This window comes from Peromyscus californicus, unplaced genomic scaffold (assembly GCF_007827085.1).
Source record: "Peromyscus californicus insignis strain IS unplaced genomic scaffold, ASM782708v3 Scaffold_10__1_contigs__length_136768540, whole genome shotgun sequence".
Lineage (NCBI taxonomy): Eukaryota > Metazoa > Chordata > Mammalia > Rodentia > Cricetidae > Peromyscus > Peromyscus californicus.
This window is the reverse complement of record NW_026294391.1, coordinates 105,970,262-105,993,690: the sequence shown is the minus strand read 5'-3', so window position 1 is coordinate 105,993,690 and position 23,429 is coordinate 105,970,262. Positions and strand designations below refer to the sequence as shown.

Below are 23,429 nucleotides of genomic sequence, written 5' to 3'. Positions count from 1 at the left end.
AAATTAGTGGCAGAGAACTGATAAGCATTTACAGTCAAGAAGGCATTTCTCAACAAAATACTTAGGTTCAAATGCTTTTACAGGTGGTGAATTTAATATGAACAGTTACTTTAAAAGCATGCCATTGTCACTTATTAATGGAAATGAACTACCGATTATCATATTTAACCTGTCAAGATAGTATAGTATATTAAATAGTCCACGTTGCTAGAGAGAAACTTTATTTGCTACAATGTAAGTATAAAAAATACAGTAGTCTTTGTCTTATGGGTTGCATTTTAAAGTCTGTTCTGCTTTTGAGAAATGTCTTATACTTCTGATACCTTTTTAGCTTTATCATGAATGCCTCTTAAGAATACAATTTATGCAGACCCTTTATGCACTTTAGAGAGAAGTTGGATTTTGTTCTCTTAAAATTCACCAAACTGAGAACCATGTATAATCTACTGCATATGACATCATGCAGAAGTCTTTGCCATCTAATTTTGAGCAATAAGGGCTTTGCAGACAGCAGAGGACAAGATTATTATAGACAACTAATTCCTGAAACTTTTAAAACATCATATCTCTAGCCTAAACGTGGATTCATTTTTCTCTTCTTTTGTATTACTAGAAATAATGGATGACTGTTCAACCAACTGTAATGGAAATGGAGAGTGTATCTCTGGACACTGTCATTGTTTCCCAGGATTCCTTGGACCTGACTGTGCTAGAGGTAATGTTGTGCTATGATTCTGATTGTTTTAGAACAGTGGTTCTCAAACTTCATAATGCTCTCACCCTTTAATACAGTTCTTCATGTTGTGGTGATCCCCAACCATAAAATTATTTCATTGCTACTTCATAACTATAATTCTGCTACTGTTATGAGTTGCATTGTAAATGTCTGATATCCAGGTTATATATGTGACTCCCCCTATGGGGTCACAACCCACAGGTTGAAAAACACTGTTTCAGAGAACTGTCATTGAAGAACTCATAGTGGTGATAGTAACAATAGTTATAGCAGCAACACCACTGGCAGTGCTCTCCAATTGTCACCAAAATCTGAGCATTTAGTATGCCAGCTGCATTCTAAACACTTCTCATCGCCTCTTTTTTCCTCTTTCCTATACAATTGCTATGAAGTAGGTCTGCTATTAACCCCATTTTTTGAGCAAAGAAAGAACCTCAGAAGGAATAGTTAAGGAAATACCTGACATTAAGTACCAGCTGAGATTTGAACCTAGATTATCTGAGTCAATACTGCTTATATTTCTTTTATAAAGTAATTCATAACAGTCTGAGTTTAAAAGGAAAAGTCAGTATTCGAAAACACCATCATAACTTGAAGTAGTGATGAATCACTAAATGGATATGTGGTTTACAATATAAGAGATGGAAGCTCAAAAGTTAAACTTAACAATCTTTATTGTTTCATGCACTTGCACATAGTTTAATTAATTCTTAAAAAGCTTTCGATAAATTGGACCATGCATTACTCTAGAATTGGAATTAATGTTTTGCAGATACTTCCTTTTCATTTTCAGTATAGTCTTAAAGTTTCTGGTCTGCTTGGTTAATCTCAGATTTCTTAGGAGAAAAAAAAACTCTGTTCATGTAGATTAAATTCCATTGAATAGAGAATTCTAAAGCAGTTGCTAGGTTCCCTGTACCATAACAGATCTTGTGAAATGGAGAAGGGTTTTGTATTTTAAAAGACATATAAGAAAAACAGAAGATGTGGGCACTGCCCTCAAAAACCGTGTGGATTTAAAATGAACACACACAGTGACAAACTATAATAGGTATTCTAATAAAAGTCTGTCTATCGAAAGGAAGGTCCACTGTGAATCTGTTTGTACAACCTTTACAAGATGTTTTTCATTTGAATAACACCCTATTTATTAGTATTTAATACACACTTTGGTTCCAAAATGTAGTATATATGTATTTGATGAAATAAAAAACATCTAAGGAAAAAATAAAAATAAATAAATAAATCTAAGAGACAAAACCCTTAGCTTAAAATAGTAGCAGTGATAATAGTTTTGACATTGCAATAAGATCAAAAGCAAGTATTTATTCTCCACTTCAGAAATCTTCATAATTTATCTTTATCCCACTTCTATAGGAGGAAAATTCTGTCTTTAATCATGATCATAAGCTGATTTAATAAAGAGTAAGATGAAAATATTACTTTTTCCAGAAATGATTTACTAGAACCAATATAGAATTGTTCTTGTGAGATTTTTGAAATAAAAATATTACAACATTATTTGTCAACCTTTAGATTCATGCCCAGTGCTGTGTGGCGGAAATGGAGAGTATGAGAAAGGCCACTGCGTCTGCAGGAATGGCTGGAAGGGACCTGAGTGTGATGTTCCAGAAGAACAATGCATCGACCCAACGTGCTTTGGCCACGGCACCTGTATCATGGGAGTCTGCATCTGTGTTCCTGGATACAAAGGAGAAATATGTGAGGAAGGTCAGAGCCCCATTTCAATATATTGCTTCAGGCTTTTCTCTCACTGGCTTGCCCAAAGTATCATTCTGTAATACTACTAGAAATACAAGCAATCTTTGCAAACAGCAGATGTTCGACATGCCTTTGGTACATACAGCAAAGGTTTGAGGTTGAGGAACTTCATGTCTCTTCTGGAAGCCTCACAGAATACACGAGACTGTTTCTATGACACCTGTAAAGTGGATATGCAAAATTGATATCTTTTCTCCTAATTTCTAGTACTGTTTAATAACGTGAGAATTTCCATATTGATTATTTTAGGTATTAATTCATATGTTTTCATTATTACAGAGTGCATTATGCTGCATAATGAAGCTTGGCATTTAAAGAATGAAATAAAAATAATGATATAGAGACATTTGGAGTCATCTTGCAAATGTTTTCTTTGGGAGTGATTTGTAATTACCACTATTATTATTGCTTTATATTATTTATTTATTCTCACATGCCTCATGCTGAAACTTGACCTCCATGCCTAAAAAAATCAGGCTTACTACTAATGAGTTTCAAAGCAGAGCCTCTATATTAAATTCATTCCAAAGGAGTCTTTAGAAAAAATATTTTGAAATGGCTATAGTTTTATCACTTAAACAGACATATTGGAAAATAAGTTTACTAGTAATCAGACCATTTTCATGCCACATTCCTCAAATAAGACTGATTTCAGAAATAATATTAAACCATTACCATGGGAGATGGTCTCATCACAACTGTTGTTCAGGAAAGAGGCTGCTGAAAATGCACTGTAATTGCTTTTTAAAGATCGCTCATTAAGACTATTACACAGCATTCTAAAGGGTTTAATCTCATTCCACTCCATGAACAAGCAAGACTTTAGCTTTCCACCTCCCATCAGTAGCAGTGGAATATGGGTGTAAAGACTTTGTTTGTTCCAGTGAATTATATTGGGTCTGTACAAGGCACTGGCGTTCCTAAGACATCTTTGAAATACTTATTTTATGATGATCAAACTATCATTATATGTAAGTATAAATTCAGATTCTGTATAGACCCAGACACAGTTAACAATGAGTGGTATTGCTATCACATCTACAATTTGCCACGAAAATCATGTAACCTAATTTATTAGGCTCTTCTGATTTGAATTTCATAAGCAGCTGAAAAAGGAATTCAGCTTAAATTAGCCTTTTACTTGGTCTCTAGGAAAATATGTAAAACAGCCAAAATAACATGGAAGCATGCTTACCATATTTAATGGCATAAGCTTTACAAATACAATAGAAAAATATTTAACTCTTATATCACATATGATATTTAACTCTTATATCACATATGAAGACTCTATAAGCTGAGTTGGGCTATGGATAGATTTTGTTTAAAGACATGGTGTTCTAATTGTTTTTATTAACTGATTTAGTTGCCAAATTTTCAAGATAGAGAATGGTCACATTGAATATCCCTATTTCTAGCCTCTCTTGAATACTAGAATGTCTGGAGATTGGGCCCACATCATCTGGAGCCAACTAGCAGCAGTTGCTTCTAAACAGGACACATGGTTTCACAGTTTGCTCCCAATCATCAATGTCCTTACAAACACCCCATTTCCTCCACACCACTTTTATGATGCAAACATCTTTATAACAAGAATTTCTAGTCATGAAGAAAGAAGCTGATAACAATTACCCTTCAGAGTGAACTTTATTAGGAGAGAGAACCTCCCTGGAAACCATGGGGGAGCCATGATTGGGCATTAGGTGGGAAAGAGCATTATGAGAACCTTAAGAGGGATCGCTTGAAATGAAAGAGTAAGAAACATAGCTATCATATACACCATTGAGGTAGGGGGCCTACAGAGAGAGCCTTTGGAGGAATCCTCTGAAAAAAACATTTCTGGCTTTTACAACTTTCCAGAGTTTAGCAGGAAGTTCTACACCACAACACCTAGTTGAGCCTAGTTTGTGTGACAAGAAACATGGGGAAAGCAGGTACTAACAAGGTAGGGCTATAAAATTACATTGCAATGGCAAGGGGAGGAGCTGGGTTTCTTTCCTCCCCTACCTTGGTCAAGATCTTCAAGTTCTAACTTTCTGCTGTGAAGGGTGTGGCCTGATTTCTAGGAGAGGTGTGGTGATATTATATTTGAGCTGAAATGTGGTGATATTTTATTTGTGCTCTAATAAATAAAGCTTGCCTGGGGATGAAAGGAATAGGAACAGCCATTATAAGTAAACAAATTCAAGCAATGGTAGCACATGCCCTCAATACTGTCACTTGGCAGGCAGAGAGCTGTCTGGATCTCTGTGAGTTCAAGGCCACACTGGAAACAGAGCCAGGTGTGGTGGCACATGCCTTAAATTCCAATATGAGTTATCCATGGAGGTTTGGAGGTCTGCACAGACAGACAGGAAGTGACAGAGCTGGGCAGGAAAAGAAAGTGATATAGCTGGACAGAGAGAGCAAATCAGATGGTAGAACAGCAAGGTATATAGGCATGGGTAGACAGAAGTAACTCACATTTTGGAAACTGTGCAGTTGGTGAGGTGAGATTATCTGTTGCTTTCCCTATTTCCCTGATCTCTCAGGCTTTCACCCTAGGCCTTGTGTTCTTTATTTAATAAGACTATTTAGAAATTCATCTACAATTTGTAAAGCAGATGTTAAACATGTGGTCAACTTGTAATAGAATTATCCTTCAGAACTGGAAAGAGTTAATTACAGCTGTCCTAGAGGCCGGTCCACAGTTACAATTTAGAACATGGTTTAAAGAGGAGGCTAAAACAATAGAACAACAATGTAGGACTAGAGATGTGGAACTTTCCCAGGATCAGCTTCTTGGAGAAGGCAATTAAGCTGATATACAAAGACAACATTTATATGATAACCAAACCCTAATCCTATGATGCATGGCAGCCATGAATACGTGGGACAGAATTGAGGAAACAGGAAAAAAAAACTAAGTCATTTACAAAATTTATACAAGGCCCCAGAGAATCCTTCACAGATTTCTTACAAAGGCTGTCTTCAGCAGTAAATAGAATGATACCAAATTCAGAAACTAGACAGATAACAACTGAATCTTTGGCTTTTGAGTATGTAAATGCAGCATGCAAAAGAATAATCAGGCCATTAAAGGCAAGATCAGCACAGTTGGAGGATTGGATCAGGGACACAATATTGAGCCTCATGACCATGATATGTGGATAGGAGAGGTGATATCAAAAGCTTTGAGAAAAAATAATAATGTCAGATGTTTTAATTGTGGTAAACAAGGTCATTTGAAAAGGGAATGTAAACAGAGTGTTCCTAGAAACAATGTTTATTCAAGGAAAAATGGTAATAGAATGCTTCTCCCTTCTGGATTATGCAGAAGGTGTGGTAAGGGTAAACGTTGGACCAACAAATATAGATCAACAAGGGACAGACAAGGTAATTCTTTGCCTCTACAATCAGGAAACTCCCTGAGGAGCCTCACACAGGCCCCCACAGCAAATTCAGTTCAGACTTTTCCTGCCACCATAGAAGAAACCCCTTCTCAGAGCAATTAAATAACCAAATGCCTATTGGAATAAACCAGGCTGCTTGGGGTGATAGAACAGCTGTAACACAGAGAACAGGAAATTCAGGAGAAACCATAAAGTAAATTTTTTGGTAAACTTCTATAAATGAACAAAGACCAAAATTAAAAATACAAATAAATGGTGCTCTCTTGGAAGGTTTGGTAGACACAGGTGTGGACATTACAATAATTGCACCAGAATTTTGGCATCCAAATTGGCCTCATCAGGAGATAAATGTTCAGCTATTAGGGATTGGAACATTATCTCAAGTGAAACAGAGTGCAAGATGGCTCGAATGTATAGGTCCAAAAGGATAGAGAGGAAAGTTAAAACCATATGTGGCTAATATAGCTATGAATTTATTGGGCTGTGGTCTATTATAACAATGGAATACCCAGATTAACATTCCTCCAACCTCAGAAACAAACCATAAACCAATACATGTTTCTGTGAGAAATATTAGGAGATATTATAAAGAACAGTCACCAGCCATCCAGATTATACAAGGATAGGGCACAACAACAAGATAGGCAGCTAGACATAACAGACGTGATTCAATGTAGCAAATCTCTTAAGAAAGAACTCAGAATAAATTAATGGAATTTTGTTTATTGTTCTTGTTGTGTTTTGCCATTACCAAATAGAGTTCTTCTAAAAATAATCTATATCTTGGGCTTTATCACTTATGCCAAATCATGAAATAAATTGGATATACATTTGGATATTTTATTAGGTGATTAGCTCAGTTATTAGAATATTGTTTTAATGACCTTCAGATCTTGGGGTAATTATAATAGCAATAGCACCAACTATAACAGTGTTAATGGTAGACCTTCTGTAGTAACAATCCACACCAAAACAGTAAGTCAGACTTGCAAATTCACGGAGGTTGTATCAATGTATTCCCATTGCTACAAAAAATATTTCAAAGCATAATTAACATTAGGACAAAGTATTACAGTCTTATTTGTATAGAAAGACAAATAATTTGGAAGTCAACCTTCCCATACCACACAGAATAGTCAGGGGAAAGCATAAAACAATTTTCTACAAGCAAAAATTTCTAGAAATCATCGAATCAGAGACAAATAGAATTATGTCTATTCTAAGATGATTGCCACAGATAGAAGAAGGGGGCATAAAGAAACAAATTTTGAAAATGAATTAAACATGTTGCATTTTTGGTGCGTCTGAAGAATAAATGTGAGGTTATAACAAATTTATATAAATTTCATTATTTCATATAACAGCAGTCACCTCACCAAATAGCTTGTCATCCAAATTAAAAACTATTTAAAAACTCCTAGACACATTAAGTAAAATTTTGATTCTAATTTAAGAAAGGATAAAGAATGGCTTATCAAAAAATGCTCAGGCATTTTTGTAAAGCTGAGAAATTCCTACTGAGGGTTCATACAGGTCCACCCACTCATTTGTGTGGGGGATATCACATACTGTTCAGAATTGCATGCAGCATATGTGTGATTTTCTTCTTCCAAATTTAGGTTGCAACCTTTATCATACCCTACCATATTTTTAAGTGTTAATAATCTTCTGGTTTAAACACAATGTTTGCATGAGTCATTTTATTGCCTAATTAAAGCAACATTAACGATACAATACTAGGAAATCAATGTATCTCAGTTCCATTATTCCACACCTGTTCTCTACCAACCTTCCCTCTCACCCCCACCTTTTTTGTTTTATTTTTTTGGAATTCAGAGGACTGCTTAGACCCAATGTGTTCCAGTCATGGCATCTGTGTCAAAGGAGAATGTCATTGTTCTACTGGCTGGGGAGGAGTCAACTGTGAAACTCCACTTCCTATATGTCAAGAGCAGTGCTCAGGACATGGAACTTTTCTTCTGGACACTGGCGTTTGCAGCTGTGATCCCAAGTGGACAGGATCTGACTGCTCTACAGGTACATTGGGGTTATCTCTCTCACTTTCTCTATTCGCAAGGTATAACTGATCATTTCCTTAAAGTATTATATTTCAAGATCTGGATTGCAGTAAGTTTCCAGGTATTTACTATGTCAGGGTTTTTTTGTTTTGTTTTGTTTTTTGTTTTTTTTTGTTTTTCGAGACAGGGTTTCTCTGTGTAGTTTTGGTGCCTGTCTTGGATCTCACTCTGTAGACCAGGCTGGCCTTGAATTCACAAAGATCCACATAACTCTGCCTCCCAAATGCTGAGATTAAAGGTATGTGCCATCACCATCTGGCAACTAGGTCAGTATTTTACTGTCATTTATTTATATTATTTCAACAGTATGTTTCTTTGCGATAGGTGCATGTGATTTACCTTTTGTTCCCTTTGTGTATTTTACTGTAGTTATTTCAATAGTTTTCAAATTTCCTACAATCTATTCTTTTCAGATTCTTTCAAATTTCTATTGCCACAAACTTGAATAGTCAGCGTCTCCACTGAGGAACTCATCAAGTAAAAACAGAACAATCACAGTACTCTACCCCATTTAATATATTACGATATAATTATTTCTACAACATTGTTTCTTTTCCCCATTTCTTATCCTAACATCTTCTATAGTTCTCGCCTGTCTACAGATAAGCTCCTTATCAAAGGATCACCACAAACTATTAAAACTGCCTGCCACCTACTTCTGCTTAATGAGTAAATCCCTCCCTCTGCTTGCACAATCTGTAAGATCTACTTATCCTATGTTCACTGAATGTTCAGACTTTCCATGTTTTTTGTTCATCATAAAATGTTATTAACTTCTAACCTAGAAAAAATCCAACCTACCCACCAAGACCAACTACAACTTTATTCATTTTGTTAAACCTTTTCTAACTAGGTCAATATGAATCCTACAAAATCCATTCCATGTGCATTGCAAGAGAGCACAGAAGCCATTGTGATTTAAGTGTTTGTACATATGGCTTCTTTTCTTCTGAAATGCAAGTGTTGGAAAGAATAGGCCATTCTTTATATTTTGTGTCTTCAGATTATACTCTTGTTAAATGAATAGAGTTAACCAATGACAACTCTTGGAAAGCTTCTGCCTGTGGATTTTGTGGAGGATGTAAAATGGCATATGGTGAGCAGAAAATTTCAGTGAACTGTGGGATTTTGTTACCAGTGAGTTAGCGTATAAACTGAAGTCTATGATTCTACACCAAGGAAGCATGAGGATCTCTCTGTTAAGATAAATAATTCTAACATAACTCTTAACCACAATTATAGCCAAACTTCACTAAAATTTTGTTTTTTCACATTGAAATAATATGGAAAATAGGAGTGGATTTTAAAATATCAGAAAATTAGAGCTCAGTGTAGTTATGTATGCCTATAACCCCAGCTCTTGGAAGGCTACGGAAGGTGGATCCTAATTTCCAGGCCAGCATGGGCTACGTAGTGACTTCTAGGATAGTCTGTCTATAAAGTGAGACCTTGTCTCAAAGAAGCAGGAAAAATTTAAATGATAAAGGTTATTTAATTGCCACTAAATGCAGTTCTTAAAATTTATTCATTTATAGATGTACAAAATACACACTAACATCTATGTGCTGGGCATGATGATTGGAGCCAAGTGTACAGAGGTGCCAAAATGGGAGTCATCTTTGCAAAAGCAGATATTATAATCTAGTAGGAAAGAAATGTTTACAAAGTTAGACAGGAATGACAAAATCAAAGTGACTAGACTTATGGAGATATATCACAGCAATCAAGCCTGATTATTAACTTATTTTCAACATATTACTGAACACCTTTGCTAATTCCACATGCTAAATGTAATAGTATGGGCTGCAGCTCCAATTTTAAAATAATATTGATGCTAGTATTCTTGTTGTAGAAAACACATAATGACTTTGTATTGTCTATTCTAAGTGTTGCACATATATCAATTCAATTCACTGTAAGTATAACTGTTGTGACTACTTTAAAGCTGAAGAAACTGAGGCACAGAGACAGGCAATAACATACCCAAATCACCAATATAACACATGTTGAGACAGAAGTTTGACCTTGAACAGTCCATATATTTAATTACAACCATCTAAGAGTCCATTACCTACTTTATCATATACAAAAAGTGTTATTACTAAACCATGTCCAGGGCCATGGGGCACAGAGTATGAAGAGTAGGCAATGTTATTTCCCTAAGATGAGGGATGGCATTGAAAAAAGCCTCACACTTGAATTCATGCAGAAAGATGGTGGGTGTTTATTGGGTGGACAACGAAAACCCAGGCAGAAGGGATAGCTTTAAAAAGAAAGACACAAATCTAAATGGCACACCTGGTGGTCATTGGGTTAGTTGCAGAGCAGGAATGCTAAAGAAGATAAAACTGTCACCAATGAGAAGAGCACTGACTGGGCCAGACTATAAAGAATTTTATTTACAGGCAATGCTCAGGAATTTGCATTTCCTCGTGATCCAATAGGAGTGAACTGAGTGGTTTGAAAGAAACTACAAGGTCTTTTTAAATTTTACCATTCTGACAAATACTGAAAGGACTAATTCAAGAAAGGATGGCACAGGGAAGCAAGTGACAGGTGAGTGTGGGGACTGAGAGAGATGGAAGCCTGGTATAACCAGTACAGGTCACTGATAGGGGAAAAAAAGCAGATGGGTAGAAATGCAGGTTTCATGTAGAAGGGCCAGACATAGTAATTGATCATGACTTCATGTTGGAGAAGTTTGCATAAGATGTAGATAGACATGTGTAACCAAATTTCTAAATGGTCTTATTAAATAAAGAACAAGGAGTCAAATATAGGGGTAGCCTTAGAGATCAGGGAAATAGTGAGAGCCACCAACCACCTTACCTCACCAGCTCTGTAGCTTCCAAAATGCCATGACTTCCTGTCTACCCAGGCTTTTATTGCCTTGCTGTTCTGCCCAGCTCTTAGCCCAGCTACCTCACTTCCTTGTCACTGCGTGTCTGTACAGGCCTCCAGGTCTCTATGATTGGTACTGGATTAAAGGCGTGTGTCACCACGCTTGGCTCTGTTCCCTAATATGGCCTTGAACACACAGAGACTCTGCCTGCCAAGTGATCAGATTAAGGGCGTGTGCTACCACTGCCTAACTTTTGTGTTTACTTAAAATAGCTTTCTATTTCCTCTGATCCCTAGGCAAACTTTATTTATTAACATACAAATAAAATATCACCACATTTCAGCACATGTAAAATATCACCACAGACATGTCAATCAAGGGGTTGAAATTCGAGGGTGGAATTATTAAAGAATCCTTTTTGCTATACAGCTCTGTCAACATTCAACATGGATGGGGGAAGGTCCATGTGTTTTTGGGAGAGTCATTTTCTTCGGTGGTATAGTCACTAATAAGATGTTCTTGCTCAAGTAAATAATTCTTCAACCCACACCTAGGCAAGAAACTCTAATTAAACTCGGGGGGCTGCATAACAAAAGAATATATGAAAGTAGGACGTTCATTTGTTGAGAAGAGCACTTCCAACAGGACGGAAGCACATGAGAAAGGAGAATAGGTCGTAAAAATGACTAAAATTTATTATATAAATATACAAAACTTCCAAACAATAAATCTTAAACTGTAGGCAAATGTTCCCTGAGTAGTTCAACAGACCAAGAGTGCACATGATTGTATACGAAGAATATAAAAAATGGTGTTTTTACCCAAATAGGAGCCTTAATATTGAGTCAACACTTGACTTCTAGAATTGGGGATGTGGCTCTGGATTCAATCCCCAGAAATGCAAAGAAATCAACAAGAAATGACAAAAATCTCTTGTTTGTTTGTATAGAACTAGCTAACATGAATTAAGTAAAAAAGAGAGATTCTGTATCAAATATTTGTTCCCTCAGACCTCATATATCTCACACATGTTCTTCCTAATTCCCCACACTTAGATAAACTTCCTCCTAATGTACCACTTATCAGTGGCAGGAATTAAAATGTTTCTATTTCAAATGAATCAATATTAAATTCAATATACAGTTCCTCCTTCTAGTTTTACCTGCTGTATTAGTTACTTTTTGTTGCTGTGATAAAACACTATGACCAAAGGCAATTTAAGAAAGAGACAGTTTATTTTGGCTTATGGTTCCATGGGGATAAGATTGCGGCAAGAGAGCAGAGCTACACAACAAGCTGTAGGCAAAGCAGCAGGAACACAAAGCTGAGAGCTCACATCTTGAATCACAAGCAAACAGAATGCAAACAGGAAGTGGGTGAGATTTTTTACTTTTTTTCCTTCCTTTTTTATTAAGAGATTTTTCCATCCATTTTACATATAAACTACAGATTCCTCTGTCCTGCCTCCTCTCCCCCCAGCTCTCCCCCCAACCCACCCCCCCCCCTCTCACCCTCTCCAAGGCAAAGTCTCCCATGGGGAGTCAGCAGAGCCTGGTATATTCAGTTGAGGCGGTTCCAAGCCCCTCCTCCCTGCACCTTTGCACAGCCTTGGTGCAGAGTTTTTTCACTCTTAAAACCTACTTCCAGTTTACTATTGCGAGGCGTGAGCTTAGTTACTCTTCAAGAATAACTGTTTCAGCTGCTGTTCCATTGCACATCAGAAGCCATCGGCCCACTGCCTATTCAGCTGCCTTCGAAGAAAAGGGCACTGTACCTTTTCCAAATTGCGAAGGCCACTTCAGGGATGGTGCCATATTGTCCTGGCCTCAGAAGATGCCTTTTGATAAAGCCATAACCACACTCGTTTTGGCAAGAATCAGTAGTCCTTTGTTTCATGTCCTGTCTGTCCATTTTGTCAGCAGTTGATTCAAGGATACTTTGTTGTCCAGTGGCTAACTTTTGCCACAATGAAAGTTAACTCCATATGCAGTTTCTTCAATGCCCATATTTTCTCTGAAGTAGATTGGTACTGCCAGGAGCCGACATGTCTCATAATCATAACAAAAAAGAAAAATTTTCTAAGTTATTAAAACATTTTAAATGCCATATTCTGTAGATCTCTGAAGGGTTTGAAGATGACCTGTCTAAAATATATCTGCTCAATTTTTAAAACATATCTAATATGACTACAACTTCTATTGTAATGTCTAACTACTAACTTTCATTTCTTTTTTTTTTTTTTTTTATTAATTTATTTTGCAATACAATTCAGTTCTACATATCAGCCACGGATTCCCTTGTTCTCCCCCCTCCCGTCCCCCTCACCTTCCCCTCAACACCCCCCCCCCCATTCCCATCTCCTCCAGGGCAAAGCCTTCCCCACAGACTGAGGTCAACCTGGTAGACTCAGTCCAGGTAGGTCTAGTCCCCTCCTCCCAGGCCGAGCCAAACAATCCTGCATAGGCCCCAGGTTTCAAACAGCCAACTCATGCAATGAGCACAAGATCTGGTCCCACTGCCTGGGTGCCTCCCAAACAGATCAAGCCAATCAACTGTCTCATCCATTCAGAGGGCCTGATCCAGTGGGGACCCCTCAGCCATTTGACAGAGGGATGTGGAGAAGAACGGGATGTTAAGATGAAGCCATATATACACAGCCAAGAATGGACAGCTGAATTAAAAAATCAACAACAATTTCCAGAATTTAAAATCCTGAGTCATGACATGACACTAGTGGAATTCAGGTGTTTCTGGTACATGGACTGCTCTCACCCAATGTGAGGTTGAACTGTCGACCTTGTGTACATCCTACCTCACAAATGAGTCTGTCAGATATGCTAAGCCTATAGGCTGAAGATGATGCCCCAACACTGTGGAGAAACCTCAGGTGACTGTCCAGGCAGCTGGCTGTTTCTGTCAACTCACAAATTTTTTGGAAGTTGCTTGCATGCACTTTCTGTTTTTATTTTTGTTAGCTAATATTATTTCCTTCTTGGGTCTCTGAGGGAGTTGAAGATTAGTTAGTTATAGTTGAAGGTTAGTTAGTTATAGTTGAAGATTAATTAGGATAGAAAGTGAATTAGATACATTTTGGACTTAACAAAATAGGATAGATAATGAAATTATTTTCTCTGAATTTGTCAAATACAAATGGACTAGACATTGTTTAGACATTTATTACTTGTATATATTGTATATAGTCATTGTACTTTTGTATATAATTTTTCTTTTGTTAGTTATAACCTTTTTCTTTTTTTTCCTTTTTATTAAAATAGAAAAGGGGAAAAAAAAATAAATAAATTTTAAGATTGAAAAAAAAAAAAAAAAAAAAAAAAAAAAAAAAAAAAAAAAAAAACCTACTTCCTCGAGGCCAGCCTGGACTACCAAGTGAGTTCCAGGAAAAGGCGCAAAGCTACACAGAGAAACCCTGTCTCGAAAAACCAAAAAAAAAAAAAAAAAAACCTACTTCCAGTGACATACTTCCTCTAGCCAGGCTATACCGCCAAAACTTTTCCATACAGCTATAAGTTGTGGACTAGTGTTCAAGTGCTCAAGACTATGGGGACACATTTGTTAACCAAACCATCATGCCTGCATTCCCTAACATGCAATGCTATGTTCTAGTCCTTTAGGCAAAGAAGAAAATGTACATGAGAGGAAAGGCATTAACAAAAGGCACTTAACAAAGAAAGAAATATTTTCACATCTTGAGTCATCCATCATGGTGGAGAAGACTTGGTGGCAGCAGTATGAGATAGGTCAGCAATCAGGAGAAAGAGAAATGCTGAAATTCTGCTCACCTTCTTTTTATTTAGTCTAGGACTCTAACCAGTAAAAAAAAAAATGGTGCCACCCACTACATTCATGGTCTGTCTTCTCTGTTCAGTTAAACCTTTCTAGAAACACCATCATAGACATGCCCAAAGGTATATTTCCATCTAAATCCAGTCAAGCTAGTGATGAAGATTAACCATCACAAAGGAGTTCAAGCAGGGTACTGTCATGAAGGAATTTAAGATCATATGAAAAAGAACGAACAAAGGTAATACAGGTTGTGAAATAGGACTTGGTAACCACATGTGTTATCTTATGCTATAACCCACAAAGAGATAAGAAGATTGACATAGCAGTCTGGGCTATTTAGAGAATTCAAAACCAGCTAGAACTGTAGGATGAGACTGTCTCAAAATAATAGGACTTTAAGACTATATGACTATAAATGAAGACTGGGATTTTACTAGTAATAATTTGCACATTATTAACATGCTACATAAATGGTAACACCACTCAATGAGGTAAGTTTTCACCTATTAAAGAATGTTTATTAACTACCTACTCTGTGCTATTTGCTATGGTCTTGGGATATGCCACCACATAAATAAAGATTTCTGCACTGCAGTCTGGAATGGCTAGACAAATAATAAACAATGAACAAGAAAGACATGGGATTTTTTTTTTCATCACAAGGAAACTGATCACCAGAAACAATAAGTGACTGTCCCAAGGTCATAGTCCTGGAAAGTTTCAAACCTATGAGTAGAAATCATAGCTACTAATATCATGCTGCATATGGTGTTTTTATTTTCAGCCCCATACCACCATAGCTACCCAAATAAGACAGGAGTTAGGCAAAGAGACAGAGCTCAAGTGAATAAGTTAGCTTACTGAAAAGCAGATGAGGATCAAAAAACACCAAGTATATGAATGGAATATGTTTGTCCAGAAAACCTGAACCAAAGTCACATTCATTCAGTTCAGACCCAATAACAAAACCTCCCTAAAAACATCTCTTATTAACACAAGCACAAGGGTAGATAGATATGATCCTAAATTCAATAGCTTCTCAGGCAAAAGGCTCCCTAATAAAACTACCAAACTGAAAAATAGGGAAAGAAAATGCTTTCCAAATCTCTAGTGTCATGGTAGGAATAGTCCTTCTGTGATTTTTAAGCTCTATAAAGGTTGTTCCCAAAGAGCATATTTAACCATGGAGATGATCTCACTGTGCAGACTTTTAATTGAGTGTTCTCAGTACAGGAAGCAATTTAGCATCTGATTCTGATAATGGATCATGTCATTTCAAAGGTGGATATGCTCTTTGCCATTGATCATCTTCCTCCTCCAAGTACATGAAGCTGCTTAGCTTTTACCATGTTAACTATGCTGCTTTGATGTCAAGGGGACTGCAGCAAATCATCTGCTGATCATTTTTAGTCTGTTTTTCTACCTACAGTATTGTTTGCAGCCTTAAATTGATACTTGACAGAGACTTCTTTAGCCTGATAGTCTCGTGACACTTCACAAAGGTTAACTCATTAGTCTTTAAAATACCTCAAGAGGAATATAATAGAAGCTTGTTATATCGTGGGTTAGATTTGGATATACCACAGGTCACATTGTGCTCTCTTAAAACATAACTCCTTGCTGTAAAATCTTAGTAATACATTTAGCCTGTTGTAAGGGTATTGGCCCTGGCCTCTGAGATCAGCATTGTAAAATGTGTCTACTATATTTCTTTGGTAAAAATCTGACTTCTTCTAGTCGCAGTCTCTTAGGGGAGCATAAAAGTAGAATATAGAGTCCTGTATCTCTTTTTTCTTAATGAAATTGATCTGAGCCACTCTATCTTTACTCACAAATAATAGATAGCACATTTGATGGAAGTAAGCCTTTATACAAAGAGGACAACTCTTGCCCTTGCTCTGCTACAATCACCCTTGTAATAGGTAGGTCTTAAAAGCAGATTAACCATCTAGAAATATATGGAGTAATAACGATTGAGGCATTTCTGAACATACTATTGAAGTGTATCGTCATGTGTCTTGTCCAAAGAGAGTATTAGATCCTAAAGATATCAGAAGACTTTGTATGGAAATACTTATTTTTAAACTATCCTTTGACATGTGTCCCTCTTTGCACTAGAGAAATGGCAGTGCCAATGTAGCTGTGGACGTAGGTGTCTGTGTGTATGAATATATTCACAGCACAGTGACTTTGAGTAATATACTTAATTTAGTTGTGTCTCAACTGCTTCATGTGTGAAATGGTAGATTAGCCAAAAGGCCCTTGAGGTCCATTCTAATACTAAAATCTATGATTCTTGATCCTGAATATTAGACTATTGACATCGATTATGAATCGTTTGTGGATATAGTCCATTAACTCTCTTAACTCTCATAATGTTTGTGGTGAGACTATATTAAGTGAAAATAGTTCTCATTATAAGAACATTCGCATACTCTGACATACAGAACATGCTTTTAAACATTTACATCTGCACAAGACAATGCACACACTCAGAGAAATGTATGTATATATGTACATATATATTCTTTTCATTACAGCAATGTTTCACTATGTTTTTAAGTGTTCTCTAATGAATAGTTATATGAATCTACTAATAAAAAAGATAATTAGCAGAGAAAGTCATAAGGGATTCATATAATAATTGTTGCCAAGGAAACTTTCCTTGATTATGCAAGCAACATATGCTTCAAAACATTGTCAGTTTCTCTTTTTATTGAAAACACTAATGATGAAAAGATTTTCATCTATCTCCAAGACACATAACACATCACTTCCTGCAATTTCCAGGAATTGATTAGACCTTTTAAAGTGAGTCATGCATACACAGAATTGTCCTTCTAATATTATAGTTAAAACAGGGTCATAGATACCATTTGACGAAGCTTTATCAAAAATCTAATGCACGTTCTATGAGGATGACATATAGCCATTCATCATGCTGCTGAAGAGAAAAATCCATTCACATATAAGGTAACTAGGATATAGCATTTTCAATAAAAGGAAACCAGTAAAGTAAGCAGAAGAGAAATCTAAGATTGCAAATACTTTTCTCTCTGTAGTTCTAGACACACCTTGATTTCTTAGGAGTGGAGATTAATTTCTCACAAAAGGAAAAATGATTTCGCTAGTGAGCAGCAGCATTAATGCATCCTAACTCTACAGATATCTGGACTTAAAGAAAAGCTCAGTTAAGGGCAAAAGGTCACTGAAACATGATGGAGAAAAGGATGGACATGGTGTTTTTAACAATAAAAAGGGAGGAAAGGCTTTGAATTAATTCATGCTAGCTTATTTATTTTAACCTGATGCTCAAGATATATCACCTATGCTGAAATTTATTTTAATTCACTTTTATACTCACTAAAAATAAAAGACAAATTTGGAGGTGATTCTGATCATATTAATTAGAATTCTTAAAAACCTACACTTGTGACATTGTAGCATTAACTAAAGTCAGGTCAAAACATTAACAATAGATTGTTGAAATAAGTGTAGTTCATTGGTGACACTAGAAATGCAAATGAAAAACATCTTTAAAAGCATCCCAAGCCAAATTAAGTGTGTGAAACTGCATGTGCAGAAATATCTTTGGGAGATAGATATGAAATGGGAAAAAAATCACACTATTATAATGATTTCCTAGCAACACATCCTACTCAGACATGGTTTGTCACCCCCAAGCCTTTTTTTTGCTCAAGTGAAAATAGAAACTGAACCCAAAAATATTCTCCAATTTTAAATTTTCTCATTTATTCAAAAATCCAGTAAAAGCACCTTAATATTATACATACAAATAGATATATGTGATTTAAAATATATTAAATATCTGATATTTTCAAAGCACACTTTTTTTTTCATTTTGTTCTGAGACAGTAAAATAGCACACCTGTTATGCCATCATTAGCAAGCAAGCAGCTACACAAAAATACAGTGACACTTTGACAATTTGACAAGTCTAAAGTGAGAGGTAAATTTCCAAAGGCCTCTGTAAATCTGAGATAATTCTACTATTTGAGGACATTATACCTTAAAATTTGTTTTTCAACCCAGGGACTCTTAAAACAATCATGAAGCCAGGAAAATGAAGTTTTGTATGAGTGTGAGAATGGCCAGTGATGCTAATATCTGCAGCCTGCTTGGAATGGAACCTAGACACCTTCTTGAATCACATTTGAAAGATTTGATTTGTTGTTAATATTTAGAAACATAATTCTCTAGGACTTTTCACCTGTTGCAGAATTAGCTGGGTATGGTCTCAGCCTGAGGGCATCACTCCCTTATTCCATTTCAAATCAGACCTTTCTTTTTTTATTTAATATTTTTATTTTATAATTAACTTGATTTCACATATCAGCCACGGATTCCCCCGTCCTCCCTCCTCCCATCCCCCAGCCCTCCCCCACAATTCACCCCCCATTCCCACCTCCTCCAAGGCAAGGTCTCCCCTGGGGAGTCAGCCCAGCCTGGTAGACTCAGCTGAGGCAGGTAGACCTTTCTTTAAACTTCTCATCTCTTTGAGCACAAGACTTGTCTCCACCATTAAGTTTCCTGGTGGTCTTTTTCTTCTCAAACAGTACATTTTGTATTTCTTTTTGCCCTGCTTTTCTTTTTCATTGTAAATCTACATAAGTGTGACCACTAATAACCACACAACAAAATCAATATTAGCTACCATGAAATATCATCAGCCAAGGAAATTACTACAAAATTATTCAATTTGACCTCTGGCAGACGATTTGCACATGGGCAAAAAGCAGTCACATTAATTGTCAAACTATCACAAGAATAGTTTCTGGTACAATTGTTAACATTGTTCCCCTCTAAAACCTCTTGAGCTGGAACTCCATTGTCCACATTGTTCTCATAACTACTGTCTTCCAAGGTGCTACTAAGCACTGCTGATAGCATTCTAGTACAATGTCCCCAAATCTTCCATATTTCTCCCCCCAAATTAGCATGGTCTGGCATGTCATATCAAAACTTCACTCCTGGCACCAACTTCTGTCATAGTTACTTTCCTATGGCTGTAAAGAGACACCATATCCAAGGAAACATAGAAAAGAAAATCATTTAATTAGGGTTTGTGATTTCAAAGGGCTAGAGTCCAAGACCATCATGTTGGGAATATGGCAGCAAGCAGGCTTGGCAATGGAAAGGCAGCTAAGAACTTACATGATTAGACATCAAACACAAGAGAGCTAACTGGAAATGGCACAAGCTTTTTAGACCTCAAATTCCATTGCTAGTGACACACTTTCTCCAACAAAGTAATATGCCCTAATCCTTCCCAAACAATTCCACCAGCTGGAGACCAATGATTCAAATATATGAGCCTATTGGGACCATTCTGATTCAAACTACCACACTGTGATGATTTTTTCTTTTTCAATATATATTCTTGAAAATTTCATATATGCACACAATGAAATATAATCATGCCAATATCCAGTTACCTTACTGTCCTCTAGGTCCTCACTGTAACACTTTTCCCTCCCAAATTCTTATTTTTGTAATATTGCACTAAGTCCAATTATTGCTACCAATATGTGCATATGTGAGGGACCATCCACTATAGCATAGGAATTCTATCAAGGCCATGCCTTGAAAGAAGAGTGATTCTCCACTCACCGTACATTGCCAAGAGCCAGGAGCTTGTGAGCTCCTCCCTTACCCATGTTGGAAATTTAGTTGGCTTGACCTTGTCTAGGTCTTGTATAGGTAACCATGGCTGCTATGGATTAATGAATGTGATAGCCATGTCATGTCCAAAGGACAGTATTTTACAGCACTCTTCTCCACCATTTGGTTCTTACATCTTTCTACCACTACTATGACAGTATTTGGGACTTGGAGGGGGTGACATGTAATATAGATATATGATTTGGGGCTGAGCACTCAATAGTCACTTATTTTCTGCTCTTATTGTGGCACAACATGGTCGCATGCTGGAGAAGTAGACGAGTGTCCTATATCTTGACTTGCAGGCAACAGGAAGTGAACTGAGACACTGGGTGTGGCTTGAGCACATATAAGACCTCAAAGCCCACCTCCACAGTGCCACACTTCCTCCAACAAGATCACACCCACTCCAACAAAGCCATATCTCCTAATAGTGCCACTCCTTTTGGGGGCCATTTTCTTTCAAACCACCACATTAGGGTTTCTATTACTGTGAAAAACACCATGACCACAGCAACTCTTGTAAAGCTATAATTTGGGGCTAGCTTATAGTTTCAGAGGTAGAGTCTATTATTTTCCTGGTGTGAAGCATGACAGCACCCAGGCAGACATGGTGCTGGGGAAGGACCTGAGAGTTCTACAACCTGATCCACAGGCAACAGAAAGTACACTGTCACACTGGGCATTGCTTAAGCATATATGAGACCTCAAAGCCCACCTCCACAGTGACACACTTCCTCCAACAAGGCCACACCCATTTCAACAAGACCATACCTCCTAATAATGCCATTCTCTATGGGCCAAACATTCAAACTCATGAGTCTATGGGGGGCCATACCTATTCAAACCACTACAGTCCCCACACTGGATCCTTATTGACCTTTAGGTCAATCAGATTAGCAGAGGACCACAAATATCTTAAAAGAGCAAGACTTATCAAAAAAAACTTGGATGTATTATCACTATGAAACCCAGTTGAAAACCTACAAGCTGAAATTTTAGACTAAATTCAATTTTTAATTTTTTTCAGCAATTAGAACTTTTATTAATCTACAAGTTTAAAAAAGAATGTATAAATTTCACTTAAATTAAGGAATTATTCTACTAAAGTATAAGTAAACATATTAGAGTCCAACAAACCTTGAAAAGCTCATTCCATGCTAGCAAAATGGTTCTGATAATGTGCATTAAAAAAGAATTCTCAGATGTATTGTTCAAAAGATAGTTTTGAAACCATAGCAGTCAAAAACAGTGAGGTTAACAGTGGAGTCAAGAGCAGGCAGTTTCAACAATCAAAGCAATCCTCCCACACTTCTATGCTAGGTTCATTCAGCTTTTAATTGAATTCTTCATGTCAGGCAATGAAAATTCCAACTCTGTAAATACAATTGCCTACTAACTGTCCTTTTTTGTTCCTTTATTATTATTTGATAAACTTATAGATGTAACCATGGAATAATAGAACTATAGGAGATTATAGGCATTGCCTAGCAATGCCTTCTAGTTTATAAAAGAAGAACTGAGTCACCAAAATTCTGAATGACTGCCATGTAGTCATGCAACTCACTGAGTGCATAGTTAATATGAGAAACAAGCTTCATGATTTTTAATTTAGACATTTTATCCAAAATATCATTCACAGAAGCTTGTTTGAATGCAATAGATAATGCTCCATTTTCATTGTCAACACTACCACTGAATCTCTAGAAAGCTGCCAGTGAACACACCTGGGGCAATATCCTCAAAACTTTCTATTTTCTAGCAAACAGGGTGCTAAGGAAATTGTCGGAGTTTCAGCATAAAAATATTCAGGCAGAAATAAAACCAAATCTTGGCTCTTTTTCTCAGCTATTGGGTGACCTTGAAGAAGTTACTTGACTCTCTGAGCCTCTTCTGTAGACTGCAGAATGGGAAATAATTCCCAACTTCCAGAGTAGTTCTAAGGGTTAAATGACATACTATGAGAACATCACCCAGCACAGTGCTTCTCACATAGAAGATACTAAATTATGATAATAAATGGTTGCTATTATTGTCACTATATTTCAATTCTCATTGTAAAGACACATTTCAGAGACAAATCTTTTGTAAGAAGGAGATAAATTAGTAGCTGTCTCAAAGAAATTCATTTTCAGACACTGTAAGGCTGAATTAATTTAAAGGAATATGAAAATTCTTTCTACTCCAAAGTCATTTCATTCCTTTGTCCCTACCCAAATGGTGTTGTTTCCTGTATTTCTTGAACACAGATAGATATTTTATTTGAAAAGGTGTCTAAAAGTAGTTGTTCCATCTCTTCATTCCCTTTTCTGTGAGCTCTGTTATTCATTATAAAACATCATTCAAGGAAATTTTCTATTCTTTGTGTGTCGGCTAAGATTAGAGTTCAGCAACAGGAATTACCACTCTAAAGGAAAACAAAAAGTGGCTTAAACAAGACAGAATTATGATTTTTCTCTTGGGCTAAAAAATCTAGAGGCAGACAACACGGAGGTTCTTGGGAGTCTGAAAGAAAGCTGCTTTCAACTCACTACTCTTTTATCCCTGTGAGGACCCTTGTACTCAGATTACACAATGATAGCCAGTCCTCTAGCTAAAATGCCCTCATTTTAGGCAAGATGATAGTGTGCTAAGGGTCCTTTTTACATTCACTTAACAAGACTTCAATGAAACCACACGTAGAAACATTCACTTATATCTCATTGACCAATAGCAGTCATACACACACTCAGTTGCAAGGAAGAATAGGAAATATAGTCTTTATTTAAAGAAACACAGGAACAATTTAATAACAAAATTTTACCCATGTTTTAAGCTCCCTTCAAACCAACACAGAATGACAATGTGATCAATTATGATTCATTCACTAAGTACTCAAGATAAGACAGATGACAGAAATTTAAATTTGTGTTGAAGTAGGTTATATACTTTTACTAAGGACCTTCTTCAAGATCTATACAGAAAATAAGTTGAAGTACCTGGTTATTAACTTTTATATTGGTTGCATTTTGAAATATCTTGAATAGATTGGCTTAAATAAAAATGTAATATGAAGAAAATTAACACCTGTATTCTTTACTTCTTAATGTGGCTACTGAAAAAATAAATATAAT

At 36.5% G+C, this 23,429-nt stretch overlaps 1 protein-coding gene across 5 annotated transcripts in view; it reads left to right on the top strand.

Moving 5' to 3' along the window:
* The window catches only part of Tenm1 (teneurin transmembrane protein 1), an 820,708-nt gene that overhangs the window by 557,799 nt on the left and 239,480 nt on the right, over nt 1–23,429 (top strand). For all 5 annotated transcript variants that reach the window (XM_052738708.1, XM_052738728.1, XM_052738717.1 and 2 more), the window contains 3 exons: nt 614–715; nt 2,273–2,467; nt 7,747–7,947. In XM_052738708.1, coding sequence (XP_052594668.1) covers nt 614–715; nt 2,273–2,467; nt 7,747–7,947 — 498 coding nt within the window. The remainder of the gene's footprint in view (nt 1–613; nt 716–2,272; nt 2,468–7,746; nt 7,948–23,429) is intronic.